The 19219-nt window shown below is 31.2% G+C and overlaps 1 protein-coding gene across 4 annotated transcripts; it reads left to right on the plus strand.

Moving 5' to 3' along the window:
- The first annotated feature begins 976 nt into the window (after positions 1-976).
- Positions 977-4895, plus strand: LOC114180397 (SKP1-interacting partner 15). 4 transcript variants are annotated; one of them, XR_003603687.1, is made up of 3 exons: positions 977-2310; positions 3525-3609; positions 4515-4895. XR_003603687.1 is itself a non-coding variant. In XM_028066709.1 (2 exons), the coding sequence occupies exon 1, from the start codon at positions 1139-1141 to the stop codon at positions 2270-2272; it is 1134 nt and encodes a 377-aa protein (XP_027922510.1). In that variant the 5' UTR covers positions 977-1138; the 3' UTR covers positions 2273-2299; positions 4515-4895. The 4 variants fall into 4 exon arrangements, 2 of the variants coding, with proteins under 2 accessions (XP_027922510.1, XP_027922509.1); XR_003603688.1 differs by having other exon boundaries at positions 977-2299; XM_028066709.1 differs by lacking the exon at positions 3525-3609 and having other exon boundaries at positions 977-2299.
- The last annotated feature ends 14324 nt before the right edge of the window (positions 4896-19219 follow it).

The raw sequence follows: 19219 nt of genomic DNA on the forward strand, positions 1-19219 counted from the left end.
TTGTATATATAAAGAGAGGATTAGTAGTTGTTAATTAGTTATATGTAATAAATATAATGGTTAAGTATTCTCTTATATTAGAAATATAATTGTTTTTTGTTTGAAATATGTAGGTTTAAAAATTGTTATTTAGTTATTACTGATGGATATATCAGTACAATATCATCATAATTATTGGTTGTCTCACTCTATCGATAAATCTATTGATAATTTGGACAATAAATTTCCCGCAATGAAATTTTTTAGGAGGAGGAGGACCTTGAGATGACAAGGGTGGCATGATGACCTGACAATAATGAAGAGGGCAGGAGAGGAAGATGAAAAAATAAAGGAAAAAAAAAAGAAATAAAAGAGGAAAGAAGGTAACTCAATTGTGTATTTGATCGACAGATATTTTTGAGAGTCAAAATCCGTTAATCATTATTAACAAATATTTATCGATAGACAATTACTAACAAATTTGTGATTGTTAGTTATTGTTAACAAATTTCTATATATTTTGGTAAAGTTTATGAATAAATTTGTGCTCCTCCATAAACATTATTTACTTACGAATTTTTTTTATTAATAACTCATTGTATTAGTGGGTAATATATAATTTTCTTATAATATCATATATAATTAAAATTCAAGAAAAAAATAGTACAATAAATATTTTAAAAATCATAATTATTATAAAACTTAAATATATTTTTACTCTAATATTTTATTTTAATTCTTAATAACTGTTTTAACCTTCCCGTTAATTTTATCCTAAAACCGTTCAAATAACATAAATCTTAAATATTAAAATGAAATGACTTAAACTAAACTTTTTCAAAAAATTTCCTAGATAAGCATAAATATTGTTTGAGAGACAAAAACATATATTAAGTCTGATTATAATTTTTTTTTTCTTGAAAATAACTTTTTTTCATCCAGAATCAGAATGAGGAGTTAAATAATGCAAGAGAAATTGGCTTTAGAGTGTGGGAAACTCAATATATGAAGCAAGAAGAAGCTTGAAGCAAGTTTCTCAGTTTTACTAATCTTCTTAAAGCAAACAAAGCATTTTAGCATATTGTATTCCCTATTCTGACTGGAACCATCCCAACCACCGCGCCCAACCACCGTCCAACAACCCTACCGCCGTGGTGTGATGGAGGAGGAGCCCCCGATCTACCGTCTCCCCCACGACACGCTCCACCAGATCTTCTCCTCCCTCCCCCTCCGCCAAATCATCCTCTGCCGCTCCCTCTCAAAGTTCTTCCTCCACCTCCTCTCCGCCCCCTCCTTCCTCCACCTCCTCTCCATCTCCCACCCTCCCCTCCACCTCCACCTCCTCGCCCTCCGCCACCGCCACACCCCTCACACCTCTCACACTTCTCACACCTCTCTTTCCCTCTTCGATCCCGACCATAACACATGGCTCCATTTTCCCCTCGATTTTCTTCCCTTCCATTCACCTCTCCCCGTTGCTTCCTCCCACGGTCTCCTCTACCTCTGGGCCCAGCCCAAGCCCAAGCCCAACGCCAACCCTTCCCAGCCCGACACCACCGCAACCAAATCCCTCATCGCATGTAACCCTCTCACGCGCACCTTCCGCGTCCTCCCCCACCTCGGCTCCGCCTGGTCCCGCCATGGCGCCGTCCTCGTCGACGCCGACCACCGCGTCATGGTCCTAACCGAACTCGCCGCCCTCTACTGCCACCGCACGCCGAAGTGGCTCAAATTCTCCTCAAACCTCCCTTCCAAACCCCGCTCCCCTTTACTCATCAACCACTCCGCTTTCGCTCTCTGCGACGTCGGTTCCCCCTGGCGCAGCCAGTGGAAACTTTTCTCCTGCAACGTCGCCGCAACTCCTTCGCCTTCGTGGTCGCGCCTCGAGCGCCATGAATGGGGAGACGTCTTCGACGTCCTCAAGCGCCCCCGCCTCGTTCGCGGCCACGGCAACCGGATCCTCATGGTCGGCGGCCTCAAGTCCTCGTTCGCCCTCAACGCGCCCTGCTCCACCATCCTTGTCCTCCGTCTCGACCTCGACAAGCTCGAATGGGACGAGGCAGCGCGCATGCCGCTGGAGATGTTCCGCGCCTTCCGTGAATCGACCAAGTTCAAAGTCTTCGGAGGCGGCGACAGGGTTTGCTTCTCCGCCAAGAGGATCGGAAAGCTCGCGCTCTGGGACCGGTGTGCCGCCGAAGGGGAGCAGTGGCGGTGGATCGATAACCTTCCCGGTAATGGCGACGGACTCTACCGCGGGTTTGTGTTTGAAGGGAGGCTCAATGCTGTGCCCTGAGGATTTAGGGTTTGTGGTTGGAAACTGGTAATTAATTGGTAATGCTGTGTTAATTGATATTGTTTGTTGTTTATTTTTATTATCAACGAGTAGCAAGATTATGAAACGTGCTGTATTGTACCATTAGTTTCTCAATGCAAATTTTAACTGATTTGTGGGATCTTGTGTTTCCAGAGTCTTGCTATTTGTGTAAATTCTCCGTTTGTATTTGTACTCTTATCTTTTGTTGTATCGGTCGTAGACATGTGTAATGTTTGGTAATGATCTTGAAAGTTGAAACATAGAATGACCCCTAGTCAAACTAGTGAACTACTTGTAAGCACAAATGTATAATAAGTGAATGCTTCAATTGAATGAAGGGTGGTAGACACACAAATGCTTTTGGCCATGTTTAGATAAAGTTTTTCAGGTAAGCATTTGTAGAAGAAATAAAATAAGAAAGAAAGGTGAAATAAGCTTCTTCAATAAGCTAAAATTAACTTTTGCACAAGTATGTCTAAGTAAAATTAGTTTTTTGGAGAAGCTAAAATCGCTTAGGTTTTCACAAAAGCTGCTTTTAAGTTACGCATAAGCAATTTTTACCTTGTGAGAGATGTTTATTTCACCTTTTTTTTTTCTTTCATAAATATTTATGAAGAAAATTCTCCATTCAAGACTTTAATTGAGAGAAACAAATGTATAGGTTAGGCTCTTTGTATTTCCTACGATTATAAGGCCATTGCATTTTCCTGTGAGTTTCTGCTGGAAAGTGGTGGGATTGAACTGTGGTACTACTGATCTAGGAGGGTAGTGTGGGAAAGAAAACTTTAATTGCATGACCACTAGAACTGATTAGCACAATTTCCTATAGATTTAGGGAGTCAGCATTTTTTTGTAGTAATCGAGTGAATTTAGCTTGATGTGAATGAGTAGAGTTGAGCACGTTTCCTTTAAGTTAATACAGATTTGATTTGTTTGTCATATTGTATTGGAGAATCAGAATAGCATAACCTTTTGTGTAGGTCTTCTGTTGGTTGATTTTTAGTCAAAATGCACAAATCATCAAATTAGAAGATCGGGATTTCTGTCACCCTTCCGATCCATGATTTGCACTACCCATTCTGAAGTTATTTGGAGCTAGTTTAGATTTCTTCTTTCTAGTTGAAAGCATGATTCTCCTTTAGCCAATTTATGCTCACTTCTGTTTTTCTCATTTACAAATACAAATACAATTAGCAAAGGAAAATGATTGACTGAAACAGCTCTATTATAGGACTAGATGCGTGCCATGAACATTTTTTTCTTTCTAGCATTGGTCGCCCACGAGTTTTCAGCTCCCATGACTAGAAATTTTACATGTAAGATACTGAGCCTATTCTTCCATCTCTTGAATTTCAGCACATAAGATTTTAAGTCGTATTAAAGAGTCTATAGAAGTTTGTTATGGATTTATAGAAAAAATGATAGGAATCAATTTGGTCCTATGATTTAGATGTTTTCATGTGTAATGCATATGAATTATTAATATGACATTTTAGCTGTTGTATTCAAGTATGGAAGAAAATCTTAAAGATGTTTAGAATTTAATAAATTTTCCTTTTAAGTTAGAGATGTTTACTGGAACAAAATATTAGAGAATCTGGAGAATAGTGGAAGAAAATACTAGAGATGTTTATAACTTTTCCTAATTTTCTTAAGCTTGGTGTGTTTCCTTTTAACTTTACATCTTCAAACTTCAAATCTGAAGTTGAATACGGAGACTAAACAACATTGCTTGCACTAGAAAGAAGTGTGATTTGTGTTTTGCCTCTGACAATCTGGATATAAGCTGCTGTAATACGCGGAGAAGTTTCAACTTAGTTGGTCTTTCACACGTCGTCATATATGATATTCCTTGAATTGTTTGTTGAGCTTGTAAACTGTTTCTCTTTGGCGAGGATTCTTTTTCTTCATTGTACGGACCATCCTCATGTCTGCTTTCATATATCTGTAACATTACAATTTGTGACGCAGAAACCTCTGCAAAAGCATCACTTTCTGAGAAGTCATCTGAATAAATGCAAAATGTTAACTTAAATCTACACCGAAAGAATTGACCTCAAATTTATATCTAAATAATTGTTTAAATGTGAACATGTAACACTCCTATGTTTGCTATCTGGGCCTTTGACTTAAGTTACATCCAGAAAATGTTGAAGAACCGATATGTCATCCTTCTCCATCAAAATATTATAAAAGGTCTAATTTACAACCATTCTTATAGGATTTGGGAAGCTAGAGATTGGCCGTTGAAGCCGCCGGTGTAGTGCGGAGAGTAGGTAGTAGGAACATCACGCCGGCCTCTCACCCAAAAGAAAGAGCTAGCCTAAGCAGCATCTAATTAGATAGGAGTGAAGTCATCATTTTCTTTGTTCTGTTTTGTGCGTAAGTGTAATTTCCCTCTGTTTCACCAATAAAGTGTGATTTGACTTTGAAGTATATCTATTTGGTATTTAAATGTTTGGTAGGATTTTTGGTTTTAATCCACTATCATCATTTTGGAATCACCAAAAAGTATTTCTGGAGCAAACAGAAAAACCAGCTGTTTCTACATGTAGAATAATATTTTCATTCCGTTCTTTTTTTATTCTGTTTTACTTTTAAATCCATGGAAATTAGTATGAGTAAAGCCTATGAAAGAATAAATCATGTACTTCTCTGCTTACAATCCCCGAAGGATGTATAATTCTTAATAACTTCATAATATGGAATAGAGGTGATTATGCAGTGTACTATTTGATGGTTGCTAAGTTATGTTGGTCCTCCACATCCAAACTAAAGGGATTGAGCGAGTTAAGATTTCCATGAATTTTGAGAAGTTCTGACCTAGGTCTTCCACACCCCACCCCAAAATAAACTCTTGGGAACCTAAACCTGATTCAGAGTATGCAAAACTAGTTTCAGAGTAAGCCTATAAACTAGTTCAGGTATGGTTTCCAGTAGAATGGTACTAGGAAGGAACACAATGGTATTCCTATCTAAGGAAAAGGGTGAGAGGCTAATAAAATTAGAATCATGATGTTACCTGTGACTGATAGAAGTAAAGAATCCTGTGAAAGGAGACGTTCTTTTAAAAAAATATCGGGAAGGAAACTAATGTTTGTAGAATTTGAGCTGTTAGGATAATAGTAGGGCCGAATTGTTATTATCTAGATGTCTGAAAAAAAATGGCAAGGAATTTGAGTGAACCACTGATTACAGATCATGAGAAATGGTCCTAGGCATCTTTTCACTCAAAATCTCCCTAGCTTCCTTTTGAAATTATATTCTATATTCATTTCTTGAGAAGGAGCTTATCTGCACAATGATAATTTGTTTTGTTTTGTAACCTGGTGGTAGGTTTGAATCCTAGATTTAAAATTGCCAATGGAGACAGCATTGGTTACGTCTATCCTTCCTACTTTTAGGATGCGTTCTTATAAGACCATTGGTTTGAGGAAAGGAGAGGGAGATTATTAATTTGAGTGGATTTGAAAGTGAAGTTTGTGTTATTTTTTTTCAAGGGATTTGGAAGTGATAGTGGAGTAGATTTGAGAGTAAATTTTGTGAAAGTTTGTATATGATTTGAGTGATGTATGAAAAAGTTAGATTACCAAATTGTCCTTAGTGTTAAATATAATATAAAATAATAATTAGATAAGTTATAATTAATTTTGAAATTTTTTCTACATAAAATTAAATATTATAGATAAATATTAATTGAAAAAATATGGATAATCTACCACAACGTAACACAATAAAAAATCTAGATACAAATGTGGAATCAGATACAACTAACATGTATTTAGATATTGAACCATTTGTAACCAGATACAAATTTGATGAACCATTTGTAACCAGATACAAATTTGATGAGTGAAAAGCTGGAATTGGATACAACTATTCTATTTGTTCCAATATTCTTCATATCTCATTTATGGAATGGATGGAAAGTATATAAAATGTAAAATCAAACACATAAGTGAAGCAGCGAACCTGGTTTTTTATCCAATATAATACCATGATAACAAAGATAGAGTGATAATTTGTCATATTTATCTCATATAATACCATGATAATAAAGATAAAGTGATAATTTGTCATATTTATCTCGCAAATCTTTTTGAAAAAGAGAGATCTACCCTAATCTCGTAATAGATCACCTTTCTTTCGCTTTCTTTCACCAAAAACTAACAATCATTTCTCCCCCATTCATTGCTTTCAATTCTTTTACTATAGTACATCTATGCATGAGAATACTTTCTTAAGGAAAGTTTTAGATGATGTATGAAAATGGTTCTCAATAAAGATTTTTAGAAAATAAAAATGAATTTATGTATAAACTAATTTATAAAAAAAAATTAGGAGACTTTCTAAAATTTTTATTTTTTCACGTGATTAATCTTATAAAAAGTACATTTGTTCTTTTCATATTTTTTTTCTTGATATTTTTATGAAAAAGTTTGTAGTGAGTATATCTATCTTCTCTGCACTTCAATAATTGAAAAAGCTACATATTAAATTTTCTTTTTATTTTTTTATATTTCCAATTTTGACATAATCACCTTTATTTAGATAAATTCACAATTTTTATTTGAGACTTCGAGACATTTGAATATATTAAATTAGAATTCATCTTATTTTAAATTGGTTTATTTTTCAAAAGTTATTGTTAAAATAAAACAATTCAAATTTATTGAATTTTAATGTTCTTGTATTTCAATCATTACTAAATATGAAAATTTGTTTAACTACCAAACAATTGTTGATAGTTAAAAATATTAATATTAATAGTTTCTTTCACTTGATTTCTCTTATATTATTTTTTGTTTAAAATTCGTTTTTAATATTTGTCAACTAATATTCACAGCTTTTTAACTTTTTTCTTGATATATGTTGATTGCGATTATTATTTTTTTTCAATGTCAATCATAAATACTTATATTGCATAGATTAAGATTGTTTTTACAATGTTATTGGTTGGGTATTTATTTTCTGACTTTTTTATTATCATTGACTAAAAAGATATCATTGCATACGTCAACAAATCAATAATCATGACAAATATTCATAAAAAAGAAAAAATCTTAGTTTATATCTATAGAAAAGTAGTCTTCCCGATATCAAAAAATAATCCAGCGAACATAAAATAATGTGTCTACAACAACAAAAATTCAAACAAATTTAAATAACTAATCAAAATCATTTAAAAAAAAAATAATCGACATGAATCAAAGAATAATTATCCTAACATCGATTATATATTATTAAAGTTGATACTCAAACAAAAATAGAGTTAAGGGGAGAATGTAAAGTGAAGACACGTAAATTTGAGAATATGGAAATGTTTTTATATTTGGAATGAAATTTAAAATGATCCAATTTTGAATAACTAAAATAACCCTTATAAAATTTTAGAATTTTATTTAAATTAATAAAAATATATATTTTATCATAAAACCTTTTAATTTTTTTTATAAAAATAAATTACCTTCTTCCATTACCCTACTAAAAAAGAAAACAGTACTAACGTATTCAATATTGTGACTGTAGTCAAAATTCCCCTGCCTTTGTTTAACGGAATAAAAAAAATTGTGATGATAAACCTTTGGGTCTGTATCTGGCTGGCGATTGGTCTGTGGAGATAGGAAGGTTAGCATGTACATTTCGCATTTTAGAAAGAGAATCTTCGGTGACAAAAGGAGAAAAAAAAAGAAGAAAAGAAATAGCATCTTTGAACAACGATGTTACTTATCTTCTTCTTCTTTTTCTTATCATGATTCTTGTGAGCATCTATAATGCGTGTCCAGCTTCAGTGGAATATTTGGGATTGTTTAGGTTTAGTGTGTATGAGAATAGGATATGATTTCCCTATTTCACGCCCCTTTCACAACTGGATTTGCAAACCTTCCACAAACTATCACTCATTTCTTGCTATCATTACATTTACATGTGTAGGATAAGTTTCACGTCGGAACTAAACTCTTTAAGAAATTTTATGTTACTATAAACATCAATCAATTGTGGGAAACAGTAGTTTGACATGTTTTTGTTTTCTGTTAATCTCTTCAGGAGTGACATTTTTTTTTTCAATGGGTTGGTCTACTCAATTAGACCGAAGTAGCAAATTTTTGTCGACTTTTTCTTCCTGTACCACGTGTTATGAGCAAAAGGCCTAAAATACATTCTATTGCTGTATTACATTGTCGCCGATGTTACGATCATTATCACAAATGTTGGTTGGATATATTCGATTGACTATATATAAAATAAATTTATAGTATATAAATAGATGTAAATTTTATCTTAAAAGTTAATTTTGTAAGATTAAATTAGATTTAAAATCTATTTCTTAAGATGATATTAAAATTATTTAAAGTAGACCATAACAAGATTTGTTATTCATTGGATCTGTTATGTTGAGTCGCTATCCATTAATGTATAGTTTTAGTTTCATACTTAATATATGTATGTTTCGACATTTGAAGATCTTACTTGAATTAGATAAGACGAATTTATAATATATAAATGTATACAGATTTTAAAGATCGTGGGAAGAGAGATTAAAATGTTGGGTTTGTGAGTTTGGTGAAGATTATATATTTTTGGAGTTTTCTTTCTCATTCCAGAAACCTAATCTAGATAACTTTTATTACACAATCCGTAATATTTTGTAATTGCTCAGTCCTTAATGTTTATGAATTGCTTAAACCTTAATGTTTCCTCATTGCTCAATTCAAAAAGAGAAGATGGATGATTATGTAGTGTTCTAGAAAATATCTCATATATTCTAGAAAATTTATTTCAGAAAGGTTGATCTAAAATTCTTGTTCTTAAAGAATTGTTTTGGAAAATTTCAGACAGGGGTGATCTGAAACATTGAAATGTATAATGAAGGTATAGGGGTGCAGGAAGCAAACTCTATTCTTATTTCTCTTCTTATGGGCAAGAGGCCCATGAATTTTGATATTGGATCAGTTTACGGAAACCTTATTTCGTCTCACAGTGGCTTAGTTGAAATTCGTTATGAAAAATTGGCAATCAACAATTAGCTGTAATTGTAAAGTTGGCTTATTTTTATGAACTAAATCTGACTTCAGCTTCACTGAGAATTAATATTGTTTTTTTTTTTTCATGCGTATGGTCTATCAATGTTCTATTGCCTTAATTTAGACTAATTAAAAGTTGTTTCTGTCAAAGATAAAATTGGAGAAATACCCAAACAACACTTAAAAATCAATAGTGTATGTAGCGAGATTAAGTTATGCTAATAACAGTGATATTAGCATTATCTATAATCTTATTACATAATTAAAATACTAAACGACTATAACGAAGGCGTAGTCTATAATATATTTCATAACAAATAATATAAATATAATACTTTTCAAATAAAAGTATTATCTTTGAAATCAGTAAATTATATTTTTAATACATAATTATTCAAAATTTAAAAGACGACGTATGATATTAGACTAGAGTAGGAAACTTAGAATATAGTTTAAATTCCTTCTCAAAATATACTTATAATTTTTAAAAAAAAAAACTATCCAAAATTAATTTTGACTTTGAGTCAAATTAGTGGGACTTATGAACACCGCAAACTAATAACTTAATCTCACATTTCTTTCTTTATATACACATATCATTAATAAATTACTCATTCTAATCAATATGCACTGGAATATTACTAGCCTAATAGCTGCATGACGTAAAGTATTGGCATAACGCTTTTTGTTTGGACGCATAAATAAATTGTATTAATTCAAAATAAGAGTAGAAAAAAGCCTAATTGAGTATTGTCGATAATATTTTTTAATCACAATGAAAAAGTTTGTTTAATTTTTTAAAGATTTTTCTCAGATACATGCACACTAACAAATATAAATAAGTTTGTTTCAAAATCTATTCATGTTTAACGTGCCCTTATTGAAAATAAAATAGAAAAGAAAGTTGAAAAGAAAAAAGACAATATTAAAATCAAATATGAAGCTTTAAAAGTTAATAAGCTAATAAGTTAATTAACATGAAGTTTAAGAAAATACATAAAGTTTTTGGATACAAATGTATGTATGTGGGAAAGAAAGTGATTGAAGAAATGAGTATAAGATGACGGATTACAAAAAACCGTGTGTATTGTGGGTTTGCAAGAAAAAAATTGTAACCATGACAAATGATGGAACAGTGGTTTATATATAGCCTTAGTAGTTGAAATAGAGATGATCAAAACTATATTTTACTACCAAACATTGCAAGTCTAGAGTTAGAAAGTTTAGAAATTAAACAAAAAAACAGAATAGTATTTTTGTTTATTATTATAGCCTTTTTTTATCTGTAAAAAAGAATAAAATAAATAAAGCAGGGCACTTGGAGTGTCTATATGTATAGTTGTAACACAATATTAAATACTGAGATTAAGTATGTTTTTAGTCCTTGAACTTTGATCAAAAATTGGAATTCGTCCCTGTCTGAAACTTTAATATATTTTGGTCCCTAAACTTTAAAAATGAATGAATATATTCATTTTAACTCAATTACGTGAACTTTTTTTGAGGCGTCGAACATATTTCTCAGTAGATATTGAACCAAGAATATGTCAAACCGCGTAAAAAACTCCAATACTAATATAAAAAGCGTTTGATACGTCAAAAAAAGTTAACATAATTGGATTAAAAGGATTATATTCATTCATTTATAAAATGTATGGACCAAAATGTATCAAAGTTTCAAACAAAAACAAATTCCAATTTTGGATCAAAATTCAGTGACTAAAAATATACATAACCCCAAATACTAATAAAAAGTACCCATAATTTCAAACCTTTAAATATAGTACAATATAGTATAGATTATTATAAACTTTCAAATGAATAACAAAGTTAAATGCCAACCAATCTCTATTCAGAAAACATTTCAAGTAACGTACGTTCAACCACTTTACATTATTACTTTGCCTCACGATATTAATCCCTTACATGTAAAATAGAATAGCACTTTTCCAAATGCTTACCTATCCGCCTATATTCTTTCAAGATTGTACTCATACACACTTGTCCTTCTTTTGCATGCTTAGTATCAAGGGTGGCAAAAAAATTGGTTTCCTCAATCTGATCCAATTTTAAACTGAACCGATCCATTGTAAAACTATTTTACAGATCCTGCTTTTTACTTTTTATCCATTTTTTATATATTTTTTAGATCAGATTTTTATTTTATTTTTATAGATTTTAAAATATGGGAAATCTAAATTTTAAGGTTGGATCATATTTTTATCTAAACTTATCTGAATCGTTTCCCCTGATTTCAATTCTTTCTGAACCTTAAATTTCTTCTCTCTTCTTTTGGTGCAGTTGATTGATTCAAGGTATATGAATCTCTTCTCTCTTTTCCAATTCAACGATGTTTCTTGTTTCTCCTCTGTTATTTTATCTAGTTTTAAGTTTGATTCATTGTTTTTGTTTTGGAGAACGAATTGTTGCGTTTTGCTGTGTTCGACACTAGTTTTGCTGCATTCGACACTGTTGCGTTCGACACTACTACGTTCTACTGCATACGACACTGCTGCGTTCGACACTGTTGCGTTTGACACTGTTGCGTTTTGATCGATTCAAGGTCTATTTTCCTGTTTCTTCTCTCCTTTATTGGTGGATCTGTTGAATCTGTTGAACATTGACGACAACATTTTTTTTAATTCACTAAAAGATTATAAGTCTATAAATTGGGTAAAGGTTAAATATCGGAATTCCTGAAATAATTGAGGTCTAATCTCATGCTTGAGGTATAAACCTGACACCTCACTTCTCAAAACATTTTCAGAACATTGTGTCCCTCTATATTCTCTCGGTGATTGGAAGCTACTTCAACTTTGTCAATCTGCTATATATTGGTTATTCTGTCAATGATTGGAAGCTATTTCAACTTTGTCAATCTGCTATATATTGGTAAACATTTTCTTTAAGGCCTTTCAGTGCAATTTGGTTTCCTTGTTTGAGATTAGTTAAATTTTGGTCCTCTTGTTTCAATTGCTTTAGTTTTGCTCACATAATTTGAAACAAATGCACTTATTCATCAGACTGCCTTAAATTGAAGGCAATTGGACTAATGTGGATTTGTTCTATACAAGCAAGGATACAATCGTGTCATTAAAAGAAAAAAAAGAGGGCTCTTCCATCTCCTTATCAGCAAAGTGTAATGGCCATGCAACCTTGACTAAACCACAAACTGATAAAGGAACATGATTGAATTATTTTAAATACTTGGGAAATATTTCCAGTTACTTGGGGGCCTAGCCAAGCTTATGTTGAACTAGGGACTGAATGTGCAATTAACTTCCCATGCATTTTAAATGGAAATTCCACAATTGTGTGCTTGGATTTAATAAAGTTGATTTTAGTTAAAATTGACTTTCAAGTGAAGTGGTTTTATTCTGGATGTTTTTATGTTGAAGGCAATGTGAGAATAATTAGGTGGTGAGCCCTGATGCAATGGTGAAGTTGTGTCTTGGTGACCAGTTGGTCATGAGTTTAATTCTGGAAACAGTCTCTTTGCCTATCCAAGGTAAGGTTGCGTGCAATGACCACTGGGGTATGTTAGGCTTTTAAGTGTCAATGATTTGGAGAGAAGTATGATTGACTTTCTGCAAGCTGTCTCTTGAATAGTTTATGTGATACAACATGTAGTTATATTAAGTTAGTGATAATTTTTGTGATCAAATTACTCTCTTTAGTCGGTGTTTTAAGAATCCACATCTTTGACTCTTTCTGCCAACATACTTGCATAATGATTTGGTTGAAAAAAGGGTTCTATTGGTTTATTAGATCAGAGAAAGAGTAATGGCAGTAAATGAATTCAATGTAAAGACATTTTATTAATCTAAAGATCAGAGAAGTTTGACCCTTCAAGATTCGAGGTAATAAAATATTTGTTAATAATAATATTTGAAGAGCTTCAATCATTTGACCAAGGTATGTTGATGTTTAAATTATGTAATAATATTATAATTAAATATGTATTAACTAATGATAATTTTTTCTTTCATTTCTTAAAGAGTTAGTTTCCCAAGATGATGACCACAGTATAATTTCTTTGAGTTAAAGCCCACGCCCAATGCCTCTTGCAATTAGTAGTAATGAATGGACTTCCGTTTTCATGTGAATAACTTCTCTTTCTTTGTATTCTATTGTTTAGTGATTTTCTTAAAACCTTAAGTTGTTAATGACAATTAAAACATGATTTTATTAATATGGATTTGTTATTATATCTATCATTGGAATAGATTATTTAAATTTCTTTAATAATTCGTTCATGTTTCAGATAAATCACAAGTTAAGTGGATTGATGCCAACTCCAGTTGTTTCATATATAGATGGTTGTGAAGATATTACTAATGAGTTTGAGTTAATGAGCCATGGAAGAGATGTTGAACTTTGTAATCGAATAGGTGCTGGTGCATTCTATTTGAAGAGACTGTTAAAATTACCATGAACTCTAGAGTGTTTTTGGATTTGTTATTTTTTAATGTTAGTGATATTGTATGAAGATGTAAGACTTTATAATCATTTTCATTACTAAAAGATTAAATGACTTTATATGGACAGTTATATGATTTTAATTTTTTTGAATGTTAATAATTTAAATAATATATTATGTTTAATCTTTAATACTATTAAATTTATAATATTTTTATATTTTTATTATTTTATATATTATTTTACTTTTTTAAAAATATTTATGTATTGGATGAAATAATTATTTTATTTTTAAAATATAAATTTAAAATTAAAATTAAATTTATAAAAAGTTAAGTTTCATTAAAAATGGATTTAGAAATGAATCTAGATTTTTAATTGATTCAAATATTTAGATATGGATATCTAACTTGATCCTAATATTTGGATATATATTTCAAAATATCCAAATTGTTTTTTCAAAAAAAAGTGGATATGGATCAAAATCTGAACCATATATTTGGATTCAAATTAGATCTGGAGCGGATATCTAAATATCCAATCCATGCCCACCCTTACTTAGTATAATTCTCCATTGTGTATTTCTTCTTATAACCTCACTTTTTTGCTTCTAACAAGACTTTTAGGTCATAAACATCCTACCATCCTTCACCAGTCAACTTTGTCAACTCTCTTACTACCCTGTTACTACCGTATTGATCTTATTTAGGGCATAAAAAATGTACCTTATTGAATTTATGTGTTAATTAACAAAGCTCAAGCTTTAATATGCACCGAACAAAAGATTTATTTTGTATTCACACAAGCATTCTTAAATATAATTTTGTTTTTTTATATTTTAAATACCTAAAATATCCACATATCACTACTGCAAGAATGTTGTATTACATTAAGGTTGTTTAAAGATATGTTACATCAGTTTTAAAATCGATATAGATCTAGTTGATGTAATAAATTAAAAATATTTTACATCGGTTAACTCACAATCGATTTAATATTTCAAAAGAAATTTGCTCGTCCATGAAGTTGTCTACAAAACATTTTCTATGAAGTTTTTCCATCTCATAGTGGAAAAAATAGTTGAAAACACCAAAGACAAAGCCATGTTGTTGTTTGGATTTCCCAAAATTGTGGCAAAGTGAAAGAAAATGCAAGGAGCTATGGGGATGCAGAGGTTAGGGCTCACCAACACTGGATGTGTAGAGATTAAAGATTTGTTCCAAGAGCCACTGGATCTGCAACAACGACCACCAGATCCAATGGCGGAGGATCATTGGGGCAGGGGTGGCCATGCCCCTCAATTTTTAAGTTTTTATATTATATATATATATATATATATATATATATATATTAATTATTTTCAATTTTTTAAATTTTTTATCAGATGTAACATGGAAATTGATAGAAGTTAAATGAGGTATCTTTTTATTTATTTTATAAGGCATAACATTTAATGTTAATAAATATTAAAATATAAAATCAAATGTAATAAAGAATAAAAATATCTATTAAGATATTTTTTATTTTCTTTTTCATTGTATTTTTAAGTTTTCCACAAATTATATTGATCTCACATTCTCACATGCTTTCTTTTTGTTTTGAAAAAAAAAAAAGTTAAATACAAACTTATTCTTTTTGCTTTCATTTATCATTTGTTCGCTTTCATTTGTGAAGACAAAAGGTAACTCTCTCATATTACTTGATAGTGAAATATTTGTTTAATAGTTAACATTATTTTTTACCACATAAGCCTTATATTCATTTTTGTATGATTATAGGAAAAAATGATTGTACTATGTGTTTTTTCATAATCATATGTGTTTTTTCATAATCATATTTTAATGGGACTTGATTGTCATTGATTTTTTTCTTTTAGTAAATCTTCATTTTTATTTTTTAATTAAATTATGATAAATTATTTTTTAATCTTAAACTTAAAAAAGAAATAGGTATATTGATGAAGAATAAAAGAATAGATTTATTTCTTAAAAGTGATAAAAAGAAAGCTATGGTGAAGATGAAATCAATATAAATTCAATATCTTATTAGCTTTATGTATCTTGAATCATGATACAAATGATCATATTGTTCTATTAGAGGAACATGTTTTATATTAATGTTTTGGAACATGTTTATATTTACATTGAAAAAGAAATAGTTGAAAATTTTAGTTTTGACTCAATTATGGATGAGTTCAAAAATCTGAAAAACAAAGGACAATCCTTTGTATATATATGATTTCTTTTGTAGATACACTATTATACTAAATTATTTATTCATTTTTATTGTGTTAATGACAATAATTAAATATATAAATTTTGAATTTTGAGTATATTATTTTGGCTCCCCCAACATCAAGATCCGCCACTGACCAGATCTGCAATGACAAGCCACCAGCTATGCAATGGTGCACCATCGAATCTGCAACGACGAGCCACCATGAGACACCCAATTGCAATGGTGCATCACTACAGCTGGCGTGAGAACAAAGCGAGCCATTATTGTTGAAACATAAAATGTGCGAGGGAGCCATTATAGCCCAAATAGAATCGAGAACTAAGAGCCAAATGGGGCCACTACAACCCAAACATAATGGAGAACTAAGAGCCAAATGAAGCCACTACATCCCAAACAGAATGGAGAACCAATAGACACCAAAGTGCAAAACATGAGCTCCATTGGAAATAGGTATGTACGACAAGGAAAAGGTGCGAAAAAATATAGCCAAAGTATAAGCGGGAAGATGAAAAAAATTGAGTTGATTATACTGATTTTGCTTATAACCGATGTAATGGCCTCCCGCTTCCTAATATTACATTGGTTACTTATTTAACCGATGTAATATATGTCCACATTATTACAAAAAGGACACCGCCTCTATGAGGTTTGAAAGAAAATAATGTAAAATATTGATGTAAAATCACTAATTTGCACTACTATACACTTCCAAATGATATTATCTTTGGTACAAAGGTCTAAAATGCTAAATTGTTTGAAGTGATTCACTGCTTGTCTATGTTGTATTGAACTTGTACCACATGTGTTCCACGCTATAGTTGATATACTACAAGTGAAAAATAGATGACACTTTATTTCATGCACCTCACCATGCATCATGCATATATTGTTGCCTCATAGGATTTCCTACATCTCAAGTTTTTCTAATTTGTCACTATACCCATAATTACCCTTCATGTTAAATGTTGTGCAGATGATAAAGCCTTAACTTTCCAAAATAGTCTGAAGAGTGCAGTATTGTCCCCTTGTTAACTACTATTGCAGCTTTTCATAAGCTGATCTAGTAGTATAGACATCCCCCACTACATAACAACTCTTCCATTCAACCTCCCTTTCCATATTTAGATATTTTTGTTTTAACTCCACCATTAGGGTTGGGATACGTGGTTTTTCCTACCCAAGCCAAGTACTCCTTCATTCCACACACCATTCCCATCAAGCCACTCAATTATCTATCTTCCCAAAATATAATCTTACAACTTGTCCCTAATTTCCATTCCACATCCCTATCAAACCACTTCTCATCTGTCTCATTTCCACATACTTTCCTCAAATCACTCCACCACCTTAATTGTGTGTAGGTTACTGTTATCATTCAATTTTCTCCAAAACCTATATTTGAATTCTAAATTTCCTTCCGTAGTTCCTCATCTTCCATAGCCAACCTCCATTTGCACTTGATTAGTAAAATAATATTAAATGACATACACTTCCTCCTTGTTTCTAAGGTTTGCATATATTCTTGACTTTGTCCATGTTATGTTCTTACTTGTTTGTGTGTGTGTGTGTGTGTGTGTCACATTAGTCTAACACATGTAAGATATTTGACACCACTTTTTTTTTGTGTCACGTTAGTCTAACACACATAAGATATTTGACACCACTTGTGTGTGTGTGACATTAGTCTAACACACGTAAAACATTTGACACCACTTGTGTGTGTGTGTGTAGTCTAACACAAGTAAGACATTCGATACCACTTTTAATCCAAAACATTAAGGTAATGCGGGTTCATAAATCTTTCCTCTTATATAATGTTTAATTTTGTCTTTTCTATCCAATATGGGACTTTGACTCACACTTGAATTATTCTCAACATTTATTAATGACATGTGTAAACCCGATTTAAAAAAAAAAAAATTAACAATTGTTAAAGGCTTTGTTTACTACAACGTAATCTACGTATGGCTACCCAATTTGTTGATCCTCCAAACAAAATTATATCCTCATGCCTTCTATTAAAGTTAGAAACATGCCTCAAATTCCTAAAGTAATATTATTAATCATATCACATAAAGATATTTGAAATGTAGGATCTATCCCTTATGTAGGAGATGGAAGGCAAGGGAAAGAAAAGTCATGAATTCGATCTCCTTCCTAATAATTTAGAGAAATAAGATTGATTTGGTCTCTTAAAAGGAATGAGTGGGAGAGGTTGTGGGTTTCCATTAACAAAAACTAACAACTAACATTTAAAAAAAAATCTCTTATATTGTTATTAGGTTATAGCTACCAATGACCCACTTCACGTATACATGTATTTTATCATCCTAACCAAAGTCTAATTTAACATCTAAAGAAGTTCTCCATTGCTATATCCAAAATCTAAAGTATTTTAAGATTTGATATATGATTCTTCAAACTCGTGTTATTATTGTATACCATGAATGCATGTTTTTGGGCTTATACACTAGTTTCCAAGTGTATTGCACATGGTATTGCTTTTGTCTTCCAATTTAAAGAAAAAAAAATCATTATATTTCCCACTAATATTATTGTAGAAAATTTTATGTACATATTTTACTGTATATTTTTCATACTTGTATCTTTTCCACACTAAGTATCTTGACCTTACCTTCTTGATATATTTGCTGATAATTCTATTATGAGTTTAGTTATATGAAAATTTTTCCACTCGAACCATTCTCCCCTCAATGTTATGTTCCCTTTTCATGTATTATTATTTCGTCCACATTTCCGGCACTACTTCCTGCTAACAAATAAAACTTTATCATAAAAGTGATGCACGACTAATCTTGAATTTTAGAAAAGAACACAAGATATATACGTATTAGAGGATTAACATTTTAAAATAAATGAAAAATAAATAATCTTAAATTTATTTACAAATATTAAAAGATATATTCATTTTCCATTTAATTTATCATCATAACTCTAACATTAAAAACCTAATATTACAATTATCAAGATTTTACTATATAAGTACTTACCTATAAATATTTGTAAACGTCCTCTTGTACAAATGTTTATGTATATATAATTAAATTTCTAGTTTTATTGAAAAATAATTGTAATACATATTTCCATATGTATGATAGGACGTGTATAAAATATTTGCAAAATGTGAGGTACACATTTATTATAGTAGTTCGTGTTTGGACCAATATAGAAAAATAGCCGGTTAATAGGTAGTAAATAGTAATGTTGACATTAACCTTTGATG

This window comes from Vigna unguiculata, chromosome 4 (assembly GCF_004118075.2).
Source record: "Vigna unguiculata cultivar IT97K-499-35 chromosome 4, ASM411807v1, whole genome shotgun sequence".
Taxonomy (NCBI): Eukaryota; Viridiplantae; Streptophyta; class Magnoliopsida; order Fabales; family Fabaceae; genus Vigna; species Vigna unguiculata.